Genomic DNA, 17,806 nt, shown 5'->3' with positions numbered 1-17,806 from the left:
ACTGTTTGCTGCCAACGTCCTAGGTATCAGCCAAGTACCTTCTTAAAATATAAGATGTTCCGAGTAGCACAGTTTTTTTGCAGTTTTGCTGGTGTTATTGCAGGAAGCTGCAATTTGTCGAGATATCTTGTAAAATTCTTGCACATGGTTCCAAGTGCCCCAATGACAATGGGTATCACTGTGTGGTTGTTGTTGTTGTTGTTATTTTCTTTGTAGCTTAGTGTTCAGGATGAATACTATATTTATAAACTTTTATTCAATAAAGCTAATCAATTAGCCTTCCTTAACTTGGTGTTTCCCAGATATGTTGGATTTTCATTCCCATAACCTTGAGCCAGTAAATACTATGCCGACTGAGAAATTTATTAGGTTGAGATCTAACATACTTTGAAGATAGCCGGTGGAGGCAACCTTAGTATCAATGTAACACAATGTCCCATGTAACTGGGTTAAGGATATTTATCATTATAAATACAATACATTGATATATAATATTTGGAGAAATTAACTTTGTAATCAACTGGAAGTCAAAATAGGAAATAATACTAATAATACTTAAATGCTTGATAATTGTCTAAATTAGTCCTTGTATAATATTATGGATTGATATAATTTTATGAAACTGTAACTCAGTTTTGGCAAGCCCTCTTTTTTGCTTTAACAAAATACAGGTTTAAACTTTGTAATAAGATTATAATTTTTGATGACCACTTAACCCTTAAAAGGAAATAGCACTCTTTATTATTAATATTTTATTTTATTTATTATTCTTCCCAAATGATAAGCATGAGATTGGAATTGCAACAGCTGCTGAATTGAGAAGTAGGGAGGGCTGTAAATTGATTTGATTTGATTGATTGATTTAATAAATTTATAGGCCGCCCAATCCCGAAGGACTCCGTGTGGCTTACAGAAAATAAATTTTGAGAAGTGAAGTGTTAAAAACAAACAAAGGAAAACAGATTAAAAGAAAGCACATCATGCACCCAGTCTAATCGGGGTTGGACCTAGCTGGAATAGCCAGGTTTTAATAGCCTTTCGGAAGGCCATGAGAGTGGGTAGGGTCCGGATCTCTGGGTGTAGTTCATTCCATAGGGTCGGAGCGGCTACAGAGAAGGCCCTCCCCCGGGGAGCTGCCAGCCGACATTGCCTGGCTGACGGCACCTGGAGAAGGCCCACCCTGTGTGATCTTATCGGCCGTTGGGAGGTATGCGGCAGAAGACGGTCTCGCAGATATCCGGGTCCTAGGCCATGTAGGGCTTTAAAGGTAACCAGCACCTTGACTCGCGCTTGGAGACCGATAGGGAGCCAGTGCAGCTCGCGGAGGATAGGTGTAATGTGGGTGTATCTTGGTACACCCAGTATCGCTCACGCAGCTGCATTCTGGATTAATTGTAGTCTCCGAACACTTTTCAGGGGCAGCCCCATGTAGAGCACATTACAGTAGTCAAGTCTTGAGGTGACGAGGGCATGAGTGACCGTTTGAAGTGCCTCCCGATCCAAATAGGACTGCAACTGGTGCACCAGGCAAACCTGGGCAAAGGCCCCCCCTGGTCACAGCCGACAGATGATGTTCTAACGTCAGCTGCGGATCCAGGAGGACCCCCAAGTTGTGGACCCTCTCTGAGGGGTGTAAATTTTCACCACCCAGGTTTAGGGACAGACTATCTGGGCTGTCCTTAGGGGCAACATCCACAGCCACTCGGTCTTGTCAGGATTGAGTGCGAGTTTGTTCACTCCCATCCAGACCCTAACAGCTTCCAGGCACTGGCACATCACTTCCACCGCTACGCTGAGCTGGCACGGGGCAGAGAGATACAACTGTGTATCATCCACATATTGATGGTATTTAATCCTGTGCCGACGAATGATCTCACGCTTCATGTAGATATTAAATAGGAGGGGGGACTAAATATCTCTAAAATTACAGTTGTTCTAGTTCTGTAAATCTATCAGCTAGAAGCTACCTGACTTTTCATTAGCTGTCTGTCTTCAGGGGCTTTAAACTCACTTCAATTTAGAATATTCCTGACAAGTTTTTATGGGTCTACATTTTAATGACTCTCTTTGTATGTTTTTGACATGTTAGGGGATAAAGATGTCAGAAAACAGGATGTTTCCATTATCTCAGTCTTTCTCAAAATCAAGCTGACAACTGATTTTGTGTAGGGGGAAAAATACAATATCCTAATAAGAATCTTTATAAGAGATCAAAAATTAACTTCCAAACAATATCATGGATATAGAGCATACCTAGGAAATTCACATAAGGATTAATAATAACAATAACAACAAACAAACAACAATGATCCCTGGTCTCAGGCTGCTGTTGCTAAATGCCAGGTCTGTTGTTCACAAGGCTCCTCTCGTCCGGGACTTAATTTCTGACGAGGGGGCAGACCTGGCATGTATTACTGAAACCTGGCTGGGCACAGAAGGAGGAGTCCCCCTTGTAGAGATGTGCCCAGAAGGATTTCAGGTGCTTCATCAGCCGAGAGCCCAGGGAAGGGGTGGCGGTGTGGCTATTGTTATCCGGGAGTCTCTAGTACCTCGTAGGGTCCCTGCTCCGGAGCTTGTCGGGTGTGAGACTCTGCTGGTGAAGTTGGACCTCAAGGGTCAAGTGGGTCTGCTGCTAACGTACCTGCCTCCCAACTGCGTTGCAGCAGCCCTCCCCTCGCTCCTCGAGTCAGTAGCCGAGCTGGCAATTGAGTTCCCCAGGCTTATGGTTCTGGGGGACTTCAATTTGCCATCGCTCGGTGAACACTCTGATGGGGCGCAGGAGTTCATGGCTTCCATGACAGCCATGGGCTTGACCCAGGTAATTCGGGGCCCAACCCACTCAGCGGGTCACATGCTCGACCTCGTATTTCTCTCGGAGCAGTGGATGTGTGATCTTGGTCTGAGGGGAAATGAGACCATACCCCTGTCGTGGTCAGACCACTGCCTACTGAGGCTTGACTTCCGGAGGCCAAACCCCCACTGTAGGGAGGAGGAACCGACCAGGTGGTTCCGCCCCAGGCGACTGATGGACCCCTTGAGGTTCCAGACGGAGCTTGGGGTTATTCCTGATACTCTTGCCCACAGTTCGGCGGAGACTCTGGCTGCTTCCTGGTACTCGGCGGCATCGGAGTCTCTTGACCGGATTGCGCCACTATGGCCCCTCCGGGTCAGCGGATCCCAGAGACCTCCTTGGTTCACCGAGGAGCTCCGGGAGAAGAAGCGCCGGAGGAGACGCCTAGAGCACTTGTGGAGGTCTGATAAGTCCGAGTCGAACCGAGCACTATTAACAACCTGCACCAAGGATTACATCAGGGCACTTAGGGCAGCAAAAAGATCTCATATTGCCACCTTGGTTGCGTCCGCTGAGTCCCGCCCAGCCGCCCTGTTTAGGATAACCCGTTCCCTCCTAAATAGGAGGGATACGGGGGAACCCTTGCAGGGTAGAGCTGAGGATTATGCCCAATTCTTAGCGGACAAAGTTGCTCGGTTTCGGTCGGACTTGGACTCCACCGCAGCAGATCCAGCCGGGACACAAGAGGATCACTTGGCAAACCATCTCTGGGTTGAGTTTCAGGATGTTGCCTCTGGGGATGTGGACAAGGCCATTCGAGCTGTGAGTGCCTCCACCTGTATTCTGGACCCGTGTCCCTCCTGGCTGGTTGCCAACAGCAGTGAGGTGACACGTGGCTGGATCCAGGTGGTCGTAACCGCCTCCCTTTGGGAGGGGCACTTCCCCGCCGCACTAAAAACGGCGGTGGTGAGACCCCTCCTGAAGAAACCATCCTTGGATCCAGCCATTTTAAACAACTACCGTCCTGTCTCCAACCTTCCCTTTGTTGGGAAGGTTGTTGAGAAGGTGGTGGCCTTCCAGCTTCAACGGGCCTTGGATGAAGCTAGCTACCTTGACCCCTTCCAGTCCGGCTTCAGACCCGGTTACAGCACAGAAACCGCTTTGGTCGCATTGACCGATGATCTCTGGAGGGCCAGAGATGGAGGCCATGCGTCCATCCTGGTTCTCCTTGACCTCTCGGCGGCTTTCGATACCATCGACCATGGTATCCTTCTGCGACGACTGCGGGAGGTGGGGGTGGGAGGCACTGTTTTGCAGTGGTTCTCCTCCTACCTCTCGGACAGGTCGCAGTCGGTGTTGGTAGGGGGGCAGAGATCGTCCCTGAGGCCCCTAAAATATGGGGTGCCGCAGGGCTCGGTCTTATCCCTCCTACTATTTAACATATACATGAAACCGCTGGGCGAGATCATTCGGAGGCACGGGATAAAATACCATCAATATGCGGACGATACGCAATTGTATCTGTCCGCCCCATGCCAACTCAATGAAGCGGTGGACGTGATGAACCAGGGCCTGGAGGCCGTTAAGAACTGGATGAGCGCTAACAAACTGGTACTCAACCCGGACAAGACCGAGTGGCTGTTGTGTTTCCCTCCCAACAATTTGGCTAATGTTCCATCTATCAGGCTGGGGGGTCAAATTTTATACCCCTCAGATAGGGTTCGTAACTTAGGAGTCCTCCTGGATCCACAGCTGACTCTCGATCATCATCTGTCGGCTGTGACCAGGGGGGCATTTGCCCAGGTCCGCCTGGTCCGCCAGTTACGACCCTACCTGAATCGGGAGGCTCTCACAACAGTCACTCGAGCCCTTGTGATCTCTAGGCTGGAATACTGCAATGTGCTCTACATGGGGCTGCCCCTGAAGTACATCCGGCGACTGCAGTTAGTTCAGAATGCGGCCGCGCGAGTGATAGTGGGCGCACCGCGGTTCGCCCACATAACACCCATCCTCCGCGAGCTGCACTGGCTACCTGTTGATCTCCGGGTGCGCTTCAGGGTGCTGTTGACCACCTTTAAAGCCCTTCATGGTAGTGGATCTGAGTACTTGAGAGACCGCCTTCTGCCGATTACCTCCCTCCGACCGATAAGATCGCACAGACTGGGCCTCCTCCGAATTCCATCCGCCAGTCAATGTCGACTGGCGACTACACGGAGGAGAGCCTTTTCTGTTGCAGCTCCGACCCTGTGGAACGATCTCCCCGTCGAGATACGCACCCTCACCACCGTCCAGGCCTTCCGCGCAGCCCTCAAGACCTGGCTCTCCCAACAGGCCTGGGGATAAGTCCTTAATTTGCCCCACCCGAGTGTTGAATGTAGAATGCATGTTGTGTTTTTACTACTTTATTTTGTTTATATATTGTTTATTTTGTATTGTACCCCCTCCCCAATGATTGTAAGCCGCCCTGAGTCCCCTCAGGGAAAAGGGTGGCCTATAAATCTTAATAAAATACGAAAATAAAATAAAATACGAAAAATACAAAATGATAATAAATCAAATATTCTGTTTTTAATGTATTACAAATATATACATTACAAGATATTTCAAATTAAAACTAATGTCTCCAAGTCAGTTTCAATTCTTTTGACTTCATGAATATATTAATGTGGTTTTCTTACCAACAGTGCAAAAGTGATTTGCCATTACCACCTTCTGGAGTCTTTTCCCCACTTTCTAGTCCAGACTAAAGTTTAGGATTCTCCAATCCAATTACTGAAGAGATTCGGTCTTGCTTAATTTTCTGAGTACTCAAAATCAGTTCAGTACTTCAGTCCTGCTAAACATTTCTAGATAGGGTGAGGAATTCATATATAAGCAATAAATAAAAATAGGAGACAAGAGAGAAAAAACATTCATACAGTATATCACAGTTCTGAACAAAAGTCATTTCTGAACTGATGGCTTTCATTTAATAAACTGTAGCTCTTAAAATATTGTGTTTCCTTTGTGCTTGCAAATTCCATGCTGCAGTGTATTGTTTGGATACTATCCATTTACAAGTCTACAGTATTTTGTGTCTTCCAATAGCAAGTGATCTCTTTTTTATGGTGTCCTTTTAGCTGTTTGAGGGACGCGGTGGCTCAGTGGTTAAGACGCTGAGCTTGTCGATCAGAAAGGTCGACAGTTCAGTGGTTCAAATTCTTCCTAGTGCTGCGTAATGGAGTGAGCTCCCGTTACTTGTCCCAGCTTCTGCCAACCTAGCAGTTGGAAAACATGTAAAAATGCAAGTAGAAAAATAGGAACCATCTTTGGTGGGAAGGTAACAGCGTTCCGTGCTCCTTCAGCATTTAGTCATACCGGCCACATGACCACAGAGTGCTGGCTCTTCGGTTTTGAAACAGAGATGAGCACCGCCCCCTAGAGTTGGGAACCACTAGCACATATGTGTGAGGGAAACTTTTGCCTTTACCTTTTAGCTGTTTAAACTCTCACTTTATAGAACACCTATATGCTACTTGTTCAGGGTTACTCATATTTGTGGGCAGTCTTTAATGGACATCTCAGTATTCAGATGATCAGAACCAGTCTGAAATGTTTAAGAGGGATTTTAGTTCATGTTTCATATTTTTCAGGAAGAACAATATCCTCATTATTAGAAAATATTGAATACTAACATGATTTCAAATGAATGAATAATGTGTTTAAAGCTATTAATCCCTAATAGCGTATATGAAAGTTAGCTGCTATTCATTATTGGTATTAGTCATGATTTCCTATTATTTTTTTTAATTCAGCTGCTGCTCACTTAATGTGGTTTGAGAGACTGTATGTGTGGCTTCAGTGTTTTGAAAAGTACATCTTGTATCCTGCAATAATACTGAACTCCCTCACCAATGATGCTTTTCTAATCAGCAAAAACAAGAGGATAACCTCACAGTAAGTTGCATATTATATTTCAAAATGCATTATCTGTAGAATTGTAGCTCTCCTCATATCCCATCAACACTGATTGAAACTGGTGTTGGAAGAAGGGGAAGAACCAGTGTAACATTGTGCTCTACTCCGAGCCCCCTGAGTTGGTCCAGTAGGATATAATGAACAATGGTATCAAAAGCCATCGAGAGTTCAAGAATAAGAATGGGCACACCACTTCTGTCCTGCCAGAAGTCATCCACAAATGAGATCAGTCTTGTCTCAGTCCCATCCCAGGCCTGTAATATAACTGAAGGGAGTCTAGATAACCTGCTTCCTCCAGGGTCATCTGCAGTGCAACCAACTTCTCAACCTTTTTTTTTTAAGGAAAGATTGAAAGCAGGATGAAACCTCTCCATATAATTGGATCTAGCAAACCACTCACTCTCTCAAAGAATTTTCTACCTTTACAATCCTGCCTAAATGATGGACTGACTTGAAGTTCATTGATTCACCAGAAAGAAATTACAGATATGCTTACTGTAGATGCATTAGATGTAATGCTTAGATCAGTGGGTCCCAACATGGGGACCGCGCCCCATGGGGGGGCAATTTGATTTTTAATGGGGACAATTTGAACCTTGTTTAAACCAAGTTAATGGCCTTTTAGGCTTCCTTCGTGTGAGTAGAGTTCACTTTTTGAGTAAAGTAAGATTTATATGTCACGGGGGGGGGGGCTTGTCAGGATTTTAGAGATGCTTAGGTGGGGCATGGCCAAAAAAAGCACTCTGCAGACCTCTCAAAAATAGCCTGGGTTTTTTTGCGAAAAATGGGCCCATTTTTGTGAAAAAAAGGGGCATTACATAGCCTTTAGGAGGCTTATAGAGTGCTCCTGGGGGCTGAGGGGGTAAAAATGACCAAAGCCCATCCATTTTTTGCTCATTTTTACCCTCCCTAGCCCCCAGAAGCACTCTGGAAGTCTCCTAAAGGCTATGCATGGCGATTGTTGTGAAGGGGGAGGGGTTTCAGGAGGCCAAAACATCTGTATTCAGTGTATAAGATGCACCCAGATTTTCACCCTTTTTTTTTTTTGAGGGACAAAGGTGCATCATATACTCAGAAAAATACAATAGATACTAAACAAGTTCTAGAAATTGTGACTTATTGGACTTATCTAACTCTTCACAGTCCAACTTAGTTAGAAAACTATGAGAGAGGAACCTAAGGATTAACATATGGGGCTATGAAACTACAATAGACTTGGAAATTTACAAGCTGTGCAAGTTTGTTGTGACAATTTTTAACTCAACCAACTGCTGAAACCAAAGGTGACATCTCCCTTGGCACTTGGTGCTCAAATATACAGAACACCACTGTTTTATGGTCTCCTTGTGAGTAGCTGGCATTCAGACCACTCCTGGGTGATCTCCCATTCTGTCCTGTAGAGAATTTCTGAAGGACTGGTCTACTAGCTGCTGTTTTCTTCTTCTCAGCAGTTGTTGCCTCTGGTCATTTGTAAGATGTCTTCAGTCAGCCGTGACTCACACCAGAAGCATATCTGTTTTTGGCAAAAACACATCTAGGATCAAAGTCTTGTAAGAGCATGGACATATTATTCATGCAAAATATATTATCTTGTTTTAATTCTGTTTGTTGTTTTAATTTATCTGGGAAATACTGACACAGTTCTTACCAAGTTGTGTGAGCAGGAATCCCATCATATTTTTCTCTGAAGTAGTGTGCTTATGTCATATAAATTTAGCAAGAGGAATCTCCAAATGTGCTTGTGAATTAAGATAAGTGCCATCCTTTCATCTTTAAGCCTTTCCCTTCTTTTTTAGATTTTGCTTCTTTACACCTTGATATCACATGGCTATCTTTAAAGTTCTGCTTACCCATCATGTTCTGTTACCACTTTATTACAAAAGAGTAACATAAGCCTTACTCCTAATGTTATTGTGCACTAAATATTAGACAGTTGTTATATAATTTAAAATAAACAGTTAAAGCTTGCCTTCAGTTTAAAAACAAGACTATGTGCATTTTATACTAACAGACAGAAATAAGCATTCTGGGAGGAACATAGATTTTCTTTCTTTATTTTCTAATATTGTAATATTAACAGCACCAGATTTATAGATCGCCCTCATTTAGCAGCTGCCTTGTGTAGCAAACATTCACACACTTCAGTGATTAAAAAAGTAACTTTGCAACCAATTACGGGTCTGAAAAGCAAAAGAAAGCTGAAGTAAGATCATAAGCACAGCTGTGGCTTATGTGGCTGCTTTACTTAATGACTGAGATTGCTGTTCCCAAGTGTGGTCACTAAATAAGGGCTACCTGTATCACACTTAAGAGCAACAGCACAAATTCCCTAAATCAAGACAAGTGTTCTCAATTAGAAAAGCTTCCAAAAGTCATATTTTAGTGACTGGGATAGGCAAACACAGTTTTAAAGGATAAATAAATCAAATGGAATTAAGTGTTTTTTATCAGAGCAATCTGGTCTACCCAAATATGGGACCGAGCTTCCATTTTCGCCTTTCAGCCTCAATCCAGGAGCCTTTGCAGGCAGTCGCTTTTGGGACAAACTATTTATATTTATATTTACCGACAAAGAAATAAAGGGAGACTAATATCGATCTATTTCAGCTATTTAGCTCTAATCAGCTAGCCATACCCTTCTGGGATTTGAACCTGAGCTGCTTGCATACTAAGTGGATATATTAACCTCTGTCATTGGTACAGCCAACAAAGCAAGGAGAACCTGTGGCTTAGAAGTTAATACATCTACCGAATATGCAAGTAGCCCAGGTTCAAATCTCAGAAGGGTATGGCTAGCTGACAAAAACTAAATAGATCTATACTATTCTCCTTTTAATTCTATAAATTTAACACAAACCAAATGGAAGCAGGCCTAATGTCTATAATGCATCTATTTTAATTTATTTTAATTTTCTTTTACTTCGCAGCTGTGATATCTTTCTAATTACAATTGCGGGAATGAAGCTACTGCGGTGTTCATTTTGCAATCCCATTCACCAGTTTGTTACATTAAGCTTCACGTTCATCTTCTTCAAGTTTGATTACAAAGGTTTCTCCGACAACTTCTTATTCAATTTCTTCATTATGTCAATTGTATTTAATAAGGTAAGTGATGACTTTCAAAATGTCATTGTCCTTTCAAACGTAAATGTTTTGTTTGTTTGTTTGTTTGTTTGTTTGTTTGTTTCACTTGTATGCCACCCTATTCCTGAGGGACTCAGGGCGGCTAACAAACCAAAATGAGGGGGGGAATATAAACAACAAACGAGAAAAAACGAGACAAAAGACAAGTTAAAAGATAAACAACAGTCGCAACAAATTCGAGTGGGGCTGGGAACTCATCAGCCCCAGGCCTGCCGAAATAGCCAGGTTTTAATAGCTTTGCGGAAAGCCTAAAGGATGGTGAGGGTCCGGATCTCCATGGGGAGATCGTTCCAAAGGGCCGGGGCAGCCACAGAGAAGGCCCTCCCCTGAGTGGTCGACAGTCGACATTGGCTAGCGGATGGTATTCGGAGGAGGCCCAATCTGTGGGATCTAATTGGTCATAGGGAGGTAATTGGCAGGAGGCGGTCTCTCAAGTACCCAGGTCCAATACCATGTAGGGTTTTAAAAGTAACAACTAGCACCTTGAAGCACGTCCAGAGCCCAACAGGCAACCAGTGCAGCTTGCGGAGGATAGGTGTAACGTGGGTGTACCGAGGCGCACCCACAATCGCTCGCACGGCTGCATTCTGGATAAGCTGAAGTCTCCGGACGCTCTTCAAGGGCTGCCCCATGTAGAGCGCATTACAGTAGTCCAGTCTTGAGGTCACAAGGGCGTGAGTGACTGTTCTGAGGGCCTCCCGGTTCAGGTAGGGATGCAATTGGTGTACCAGGTGAACCTGGGCAAATGTCCCCCTGGTCACAGCCGACAGATGGTGTTCTAGAGTCAGCTGTGGGTCCAGGAGGACTCCCAAATTGCGAACCCTGTCTGAGGGCCGTATAATTTCACCCCCCAGCCTGAGAGATGGAATACAAGGCCAATCTTTGGGAGGGAGAAACACAAGCCACTCGGTCTTGTCGGGATTGAATGCAAGCTTGTTCACACCCATCCAGACCCTGACAGCCTCCAGGCACTGGTACATCACTTCAACCGCTTCACTGAGTTGGCACGGGGCGGACAGATACAGCTGAGTATCGTCTGCATATTGGTGGTATTTTATCCCGTGCCGTCGTATGATCTCACCCAGCGGCTTCATGTAGATATTAAATAGGAGGGGGGACAGGACCGAACCCTGCGGCACCCCATAGTTGAGGGGCCTAGGGGTCGATCTCTGCCCTCTGACCAACACCGACTGCGACCTGTCCGAGAGGTAGGAGGAGAACCACCGAAGGACGGTGCCTCCCACTCACACCTCCCGTAACCGCCGCAGAAGGATACCATGGTCGATGGTATCTAAGGCCACTGAGAGGTCAAAGAGCACTAGGATAGAGGCGTGGCCCCTATCCCTGGCTCTCCAGAGATCATCGATCAGTGCGACCAAAGCAGTTTCCATGCTGTAGCCAGGCCTGAATCCTGACTGAAAGGAATCCAGATAATCGGTTTCATCCAAGGACCGCCGGAGTTGAAAGGCCACCACTTTCTCAACAACCTTCCCAACAAAGGGGAGGTTGGAAACTGGACGATAGTTATTTAAGATGGCTGGATCTAAGGATGGCTTCTTCAGGAGGGGTCTCACCACCGCCGCCTTTAGGAGGGGCGGAAAGAATCCCTCCCGAAGAGAGGTAGCGACTATCGCCTGGATCCAGCCGCGTGTCACCTCCCTGCTGTTCGCGACCAGCCAGGAGGGGCACGGGTCTAGTACGTCTTGGGTTGACTTAATCTTTTTTTTTCTTTCCAAACAAACAAAATGCTGAATTGTTGCAATGCTGTTTATGGTAGTATTATCTAAGTTTTGATCTCATATTTATATTTAAATAGAAATTAAACTAAACTAAACCCTGCTGATAAAAATCAAACAGAAGTATCCTACTGTATCCTACCAGAACTTAAGAAAGAAATTATTTTAATGTGAAATGTCTTTGAAATGTCTTGTTGACTTCTGTGTTGACACAATGCTGTCAAAACTCACAACAGTCGAGCAGCTTTGAAAAGGGGAATTATTAATAAATTGGAACCCAGCTTGCTGAGTCACACATGAAGGAGCTGCCTACTTGAATATTTATTTAACTTTTAGATACTTCTGGGCTTTTTTAAAAAAAATCAAAAGGCTCCTCTGGGAAATTATTCAAATATATAATCAGCTTTAACATAAATTATTAATTTTTCATTCCTTGTGACCGGTTTCACCTTCACTTCCTTGGTTTTCAGCTCATTAGGCTTTGTTAGGCATATTACAAAGGGCATTTGCTGGAGCACAGAAAGATGAGTGAAACACCCTCCCCAAAACATGTATGTATCATGCACAGTTACTTCAAAGCTGTCTGCAAGGAATATAAATCCTTCCATTCCCCACTATCCTGTCAGCGCTGAAGAAGCTTCTTGGATGAGAAGTGAAACGTTTTCAAAAGAAAAAGTAAGGAAGTGCCTCATGAAAAAGCACCTTTGGGACAGCTACTTCAAGGGCACTCTTCAGTTGTCCCTTGTGCACACGTAGATGAAAATAACGCTGTGCAATGTGCATACATAGATAATTGATTCTGCGTGGCAAGAATAGAGGAGAAGGAAGAGCTATTTAATGCACTGTATTGACAGAAGATAAATGCTTTAAATTCAAAGTAGAAGACATGGCTTGAAATGTACGGCAACCTTAATTCAGCCCAAAACAGCTGGCTCATGCAGCTTCTGCTTTAATGAATCATAGTCAAATGCTGCATTTGGTCATCCTTATCAGGGGTGGGTTCTGGCAGGCACTACTGCTGGTTCGCTCGTGTGCGTGCTATGTGTGCATGCGTAGTACAATTAAAATTATTCTGTGCATGCGCAGAACTGAAAAACAAGATGGTAGCACCTATGGCGCTGCCCGGAGAACTGGTTCGAGGGTGTGGCAGGCCTGAGTCATTGCCCGTTCCAGCGACCCAGACCGCCAAACCACTACCGGTTTAGCCAAACCAATTTGAACCGGTAAGAACCCATCACTGATCCATGTGTAATTAAGCAGTTCTTCAGAATTGAATCACTGCAGAGCTCTACTTTGTTCCTTTAAATCTCTCCTCACAAAACTTAGTTTGCCATCCTCTAATCACCTTATCCAAATGCTGAACACAATACAAAAAGTAGAGTCAGACCTGTGGTTTAAAAAAATATTCTTCTTATGATGCGGTTTAAATGGCCTTTTTTTTGGCAACCATGTCATACTACTGAACGATCCTTGATTCTTTCCATACATGATTTTACCAAACCATCTGCCACCATATCACTCTGCTTGTGATTTCTTCTACCTAAGTGAAGAACTTTGCCTTTTTCAATATTAACTTTTTCTCATATTTTGTTTTTACTGACTAGAATATTAGCTGACTCACTTTCTTCTGTATCAACTGCAACTTGGATAAGTGTTTATCCACCTTTTCATCCAAGTCATTATTTTTAGCAAATATAAATATACATTTATCATACCCCAGTTCCCTCTCTGCCCTGTATCTTTTGAACAAGTTCTTTCCTTCAGTTTTTCTGTCCCAGTCATGAGAATCATCTGATCAGTATAAATAATATCTAATCACACTTGCCTTTTCCTTGAAATAGAATTCAAATTCACTTTATTCCCATTCACCGAGCATTAGTTCACAGATAGAAAGCCATGGATTTTATGAGCCAATGTTTTTTTCTGTTTTTTCATTCATTTATATAATAGGCCATTGAACATTTCCTTGGCTTAATTCAGCCTGCTTCCTCACCTCCAGTGCCAGAAACAAATAGTTTTCCTCCTATTATGGCTTTCTTCCACTTGGTCTAGAAACTAGCATACAAACTCATGTGACTATTTCCAATCTCCATCTTGCTTACATTTTTCAATGGCTCATGCTCTTTGTCCTTGATGCCTTCCCAAGTGATATGCTTCCTTTCATATCTGCAAGCTACAGTATCTCTATTTTTGTTTGTCTAAAGACAAGATTTTCTTTGTTCCTTTGTTTATGCATGCATGCATCCCAGTCAGGATGGAGAGAGAAGAAGCTATTATACAAATCAAAGGCAAGCTTCCCCCACCCCTTTCCTTTCCCCACATTTCAGCCTTGGATTTTGCTCTTGTTAACTTTCCTGCCTATCTCTTCAGACATCTGGGATATGGATATTGGATGAAACCTTTGTGGGGTACAAGCTGGAATGAATGTCTGAGGAATATGGCTTGCTATTCCTTGTCTGAGTAAATGGCAGTTTGCTAATTCACTATAACTTTACATTGTAAAATCTGTATCTGCTGCTCTTACTTCGAGATAGATGACTACAAATTCAGATATTGAAGTCCTCTTGATCAAAATCACTATATTTCAGGCAGACATTATTTCTTCAATATATTTAGAAACCACCCGTCTCCCTCATAGAGGAATTCTGGGGAGTGAGTATCTTGAAAGGCCCAGTAATCGAATAATCTCTCATGTGACACCATTTTTGTAGGTAGTTGTTCATTTGGAGTGTTTTTCCCTTTCCATCCTCTTTCCACGGTGGGTCACCTCTCTGAACCCTTAGAATGGATAATACCATTACATGAAGCCACCCTTCAAACACCCTTCAGTTTTCCTAAAGTTTTAAAATCCATGATATTAATAGTTGTAGCTATTCTTGGTAGTATCATTTGTCCTCCTGTACATAAGCAAGAAGGGATGATTGTGATACTTTTATGGCAGAAAAGAGATTGTTGTGAAAATGGCAATTGTTTGCTGGTCTTAGTGATTTGGAATATATGAATTTTATTAATTTAAGGAAAAAGAAAGTATTGTTGAAAAACAACTTCTGCAAAACTGCCAAGAGGTTGACCAGGAATAGCTGAGTGAATGCATGAGTAAAATCAAGGTAGCATCAATCAAACTATTTTTTTTCATGCAGAAGGATGCTGGAACAAAGAATGCAAATCAGAAAGTTGTTGACTGACTATGCAAATTGACACATTTTATAGGATTCCAGTTCATCAAGGGGATCAGTTTCCAAGGTTCCCACAATGTCATGAGCTAGCCTTTCAAAAAGGCCATTTGGAAGAATCCATTTTTTATTAAAGAATCTGCATTTCTGTATTTATAGATCTATATATTCTCTATATATTTACCGTATTTTTCAGAGTATAAGACGCACCAGAATATAAGATGCACCAAGGTTTTGAAGAGGCAAATTAAAAAAAGAGTAGGTAGGTAGATAGAGGGATAGAGAAGGAGAGAAAGAGAGAGTCACCAACTGGCTTTCTTTCTTAAGGTGGAACTAGAACTCACAGTCTCCTGGTTTCAAGACTTGTGCCCTAACCACTAGACCAGTGATCCCCAACCCCCGGTCCGCGGACCGGTGCCGGGCCGTGGAGTACCTGGCACCGGGCCGCGCAGCGGCCGGGGGCCATGATCGCTGCCGCGCAAAGGCTCCTGGGCCGTGCGCAAAAGCTCCTGGGCCGTGCGCAAAGGCTCCAGGGAAGAGAGCCCAGCGCTGGTACGCACGTGATATATAAACAATCAATGTGTCATCCCGAACAACGCCCCTCCCACCCCTGCGCGCGCTCAGCGGGCCATGGTAAAATTATCAAAGGCTGACTGGTCCGCGGCGATAAAAAGGTTGGGGACCACTGCACTAGACCAAAAAGCATCAGATTATGAACTATTACAATTTCCCAACTCAGTCACAATTCTTCTTAAATTACAGGAAGTTTATTTTTCCCTGCTATACTTTTGAAACTGGACTTAATCTTATAAAAGTGACTGTCAAGACATTAGTTTTCACTGAAGATGTGAGATTTTCTTCAACAGCAATGCTAAAGTGTTTTCAATCCATATCATCATGTCAAAAACAAATACTGCATCACATCAAGGCAGTGGTTGGAGGTACATATCAAGTTTCTTTGTTGCTCTTCAAAAACCTCACCATAAAATCATTTTAGATAGTTGATTAGCCGATTATTTTCCTGATGCTATAATAATAATAAGATAAAGGTTCCCTCTCAATGTGCTAGTCATTCCCAACTCTAGGGGGCAGTGCTAATCTCCGTTTCAAAGCCAAAGAGCCAGTGCTGTCCGAAGATGTCTCTGTGATCATGTAGCCGGCATGACTAAATTCTGAAGGCACATGAAATGCTATTACCTTCCCACCAAAAGTGGTCCCTATTTTTCTACTTGCATTTTTTACGTGCTTTCGAACTGCTAGATTGGCAGAAGCTGGGACAAGTAACGGGAGCTCACTCCATTACATGGCGCTAGGTGTTCAAACTGCCGAACTTCCATCCTTTCTGATTGACAAGCTCAGTATCTTAGCCACTGAGCCACCGTGTCCCTATTAGTAATAGTAGTTGCAGTATAATAATAGACTGATCATTGTAGTAATTTTATCTCTTTTCAGAGTTGATCCAAGATAATTATTGCCTGAGACAAAGCAGCAAATCATACACAAACATATGGACACAAAACTACATCGCTCTAAAGGCCAGTCAAGCTTTTATGATACCAGAAATAGAAAACTCCCACAAGAGTCTATTATCCGCAATATAAAAGTTCAATCATCAGTTATTCAGCCAACAATTTGTTGCTGTTTCATGTCACTGAAAATCAATTGCCCAAAATAACAGTCTCATGCTAGCTAATCAGAAATCCAGTTGGTTCCTTTTGCCTTAATTAGTGCAGTAAGTAAGTAAATCTTTATTACAGTCAAAGACCAGAAATACACATTAGTTTTTACAATATGTTACTAAATAATTAAATAATTTATATAATTAAAAAGTATTAATGTTAAAAGTGGAAAATAACATACATGTTCTCAGATTGTTCGGGTCATTCCCTGGTTTACCTGGGTGCAACACTGTTAAGTATAGGAGTAAATACAATGGTCCAAAGATTGTTAGAGATATGTCCAGATAATTGGTACAAGATGATAACTATACTTCTGTGGCCAATTTTTTTCTTATGGACATTGCAGCAGCACAGAACTTTGCCACTGCATACGTGGTAACCGGGTTAGTGTCCTGAAGGAGAAAGCCTAGATAAAAATTGTTTGCCCTCCCTGGCAATCTCTCTAATAAGGGGAGAGTATGTGCAGACCTACAAGCTCTGTATAGCTCACAGTGTAATAGAACATATGAATTATCTTCTACTTCTCCTTTACCACATATACAAACCCGTTCTGCTATGGGTGTTCTCTTATACCTGCCCTGGAGGAGTGCTGAAGAAAGAATGTTAAATCTGGTTCTGAAGAAAGCTATTCTTTGTTTTGGGAAGATCAGATCATTTAGATATATTGCTGATTCCCACACACTCTTTTTGATTCTGTCCCTACTGTGGAGAGGCAACCTATTTAGTTCTTACTTGCATATTAATTATGTGAATTATTAAATAACTTGCATTATTATTATGTGCAATCCAGGGAGCTCAAACAGTGTGAATCAATTTAATTGCTTGGGGTTTTTATTGGCTACACCACTTTTCTCTCTTTGACCTGCCCTGTTACTGATTGCTGATACTTATTTTCCCTTGCAAAACCACTCAACAGATTCTGAAATCATTTTCCCTCTAGCATATATGGATTTTTCAAAATAAAGGAGACCAAATCACTCAGAGATATTGCCCTACATAATGTAGACGATAACCTCCCTTTTATAAACCCTCTCAGTTTGCCTTTTTTGCAGTTGTATAATATTTGCACTCCAAAGGTCTGAATATAGGTTATTTTTTCAACAATTTAATTCCCCATTTATGTGGTTGTCTAATATACCATTCCACAGACCATACTGTGCACCTGTTTCATATGGTTTTGGTGATGGAAAAAGGTAATATATCATTTAAAAAAATGGTTTTGGGTCATCAAGGCTTATTGTACCAAATAGCAAGTCAATGCTCCTGGTTGCAGAAATATGCTGTTCTTTGTTTTGTCAGTAATCAGATAAAATACTATTTTTTACT

The 17,806-nt window shown here is 42.9% G+C and overlaps 1 protein-coding gene across 1 annotated transcript in view; it reads left to right on the top strand.

Moving 5' to 3' along the window:
• The window catches only part of PCNX2 (pecanex 2), a 102,489-nt gene that overhangs the window by 38,500 nt on the left and 46,183 nt on the right, over positions 1–17,806 (top strand). The window contains exons 20-21 of the mRNA XM_032214975.1: positions 6,586–6,727; positions 9,676–9,853. Of these exons, the coding sequence (XP_032070866.1) occupies positions 6,586–6,727; positions 9,676–9,853 (320 nt within the window). The remainder of the gene's footprint in view (positions 1–6,585; positions 6,728–9,675; positions 9,854–17,806) is intronic.

The sequence above is a fragment of the Thamnophis elegans genome, chromosome 4 (genome assembly GCF_009769535.1).
Source record: "Thamnophis elegans isolate rThaEle1 chromosome 4, rThaEle1.pri, whole genome shotgun sequence".
NCBI classification, from domain to species: domain Eukaryota; kingdom Metazoa; phylum Chordata; class Lepidosauria; order Squamata; family Colubridae; genus Thamnophis; species Thamnophis elegans.
Note: the sequence above shows the minus strand (reverse complement) of the source record. Positions and strands in the feature narration are given on the sequence as shown.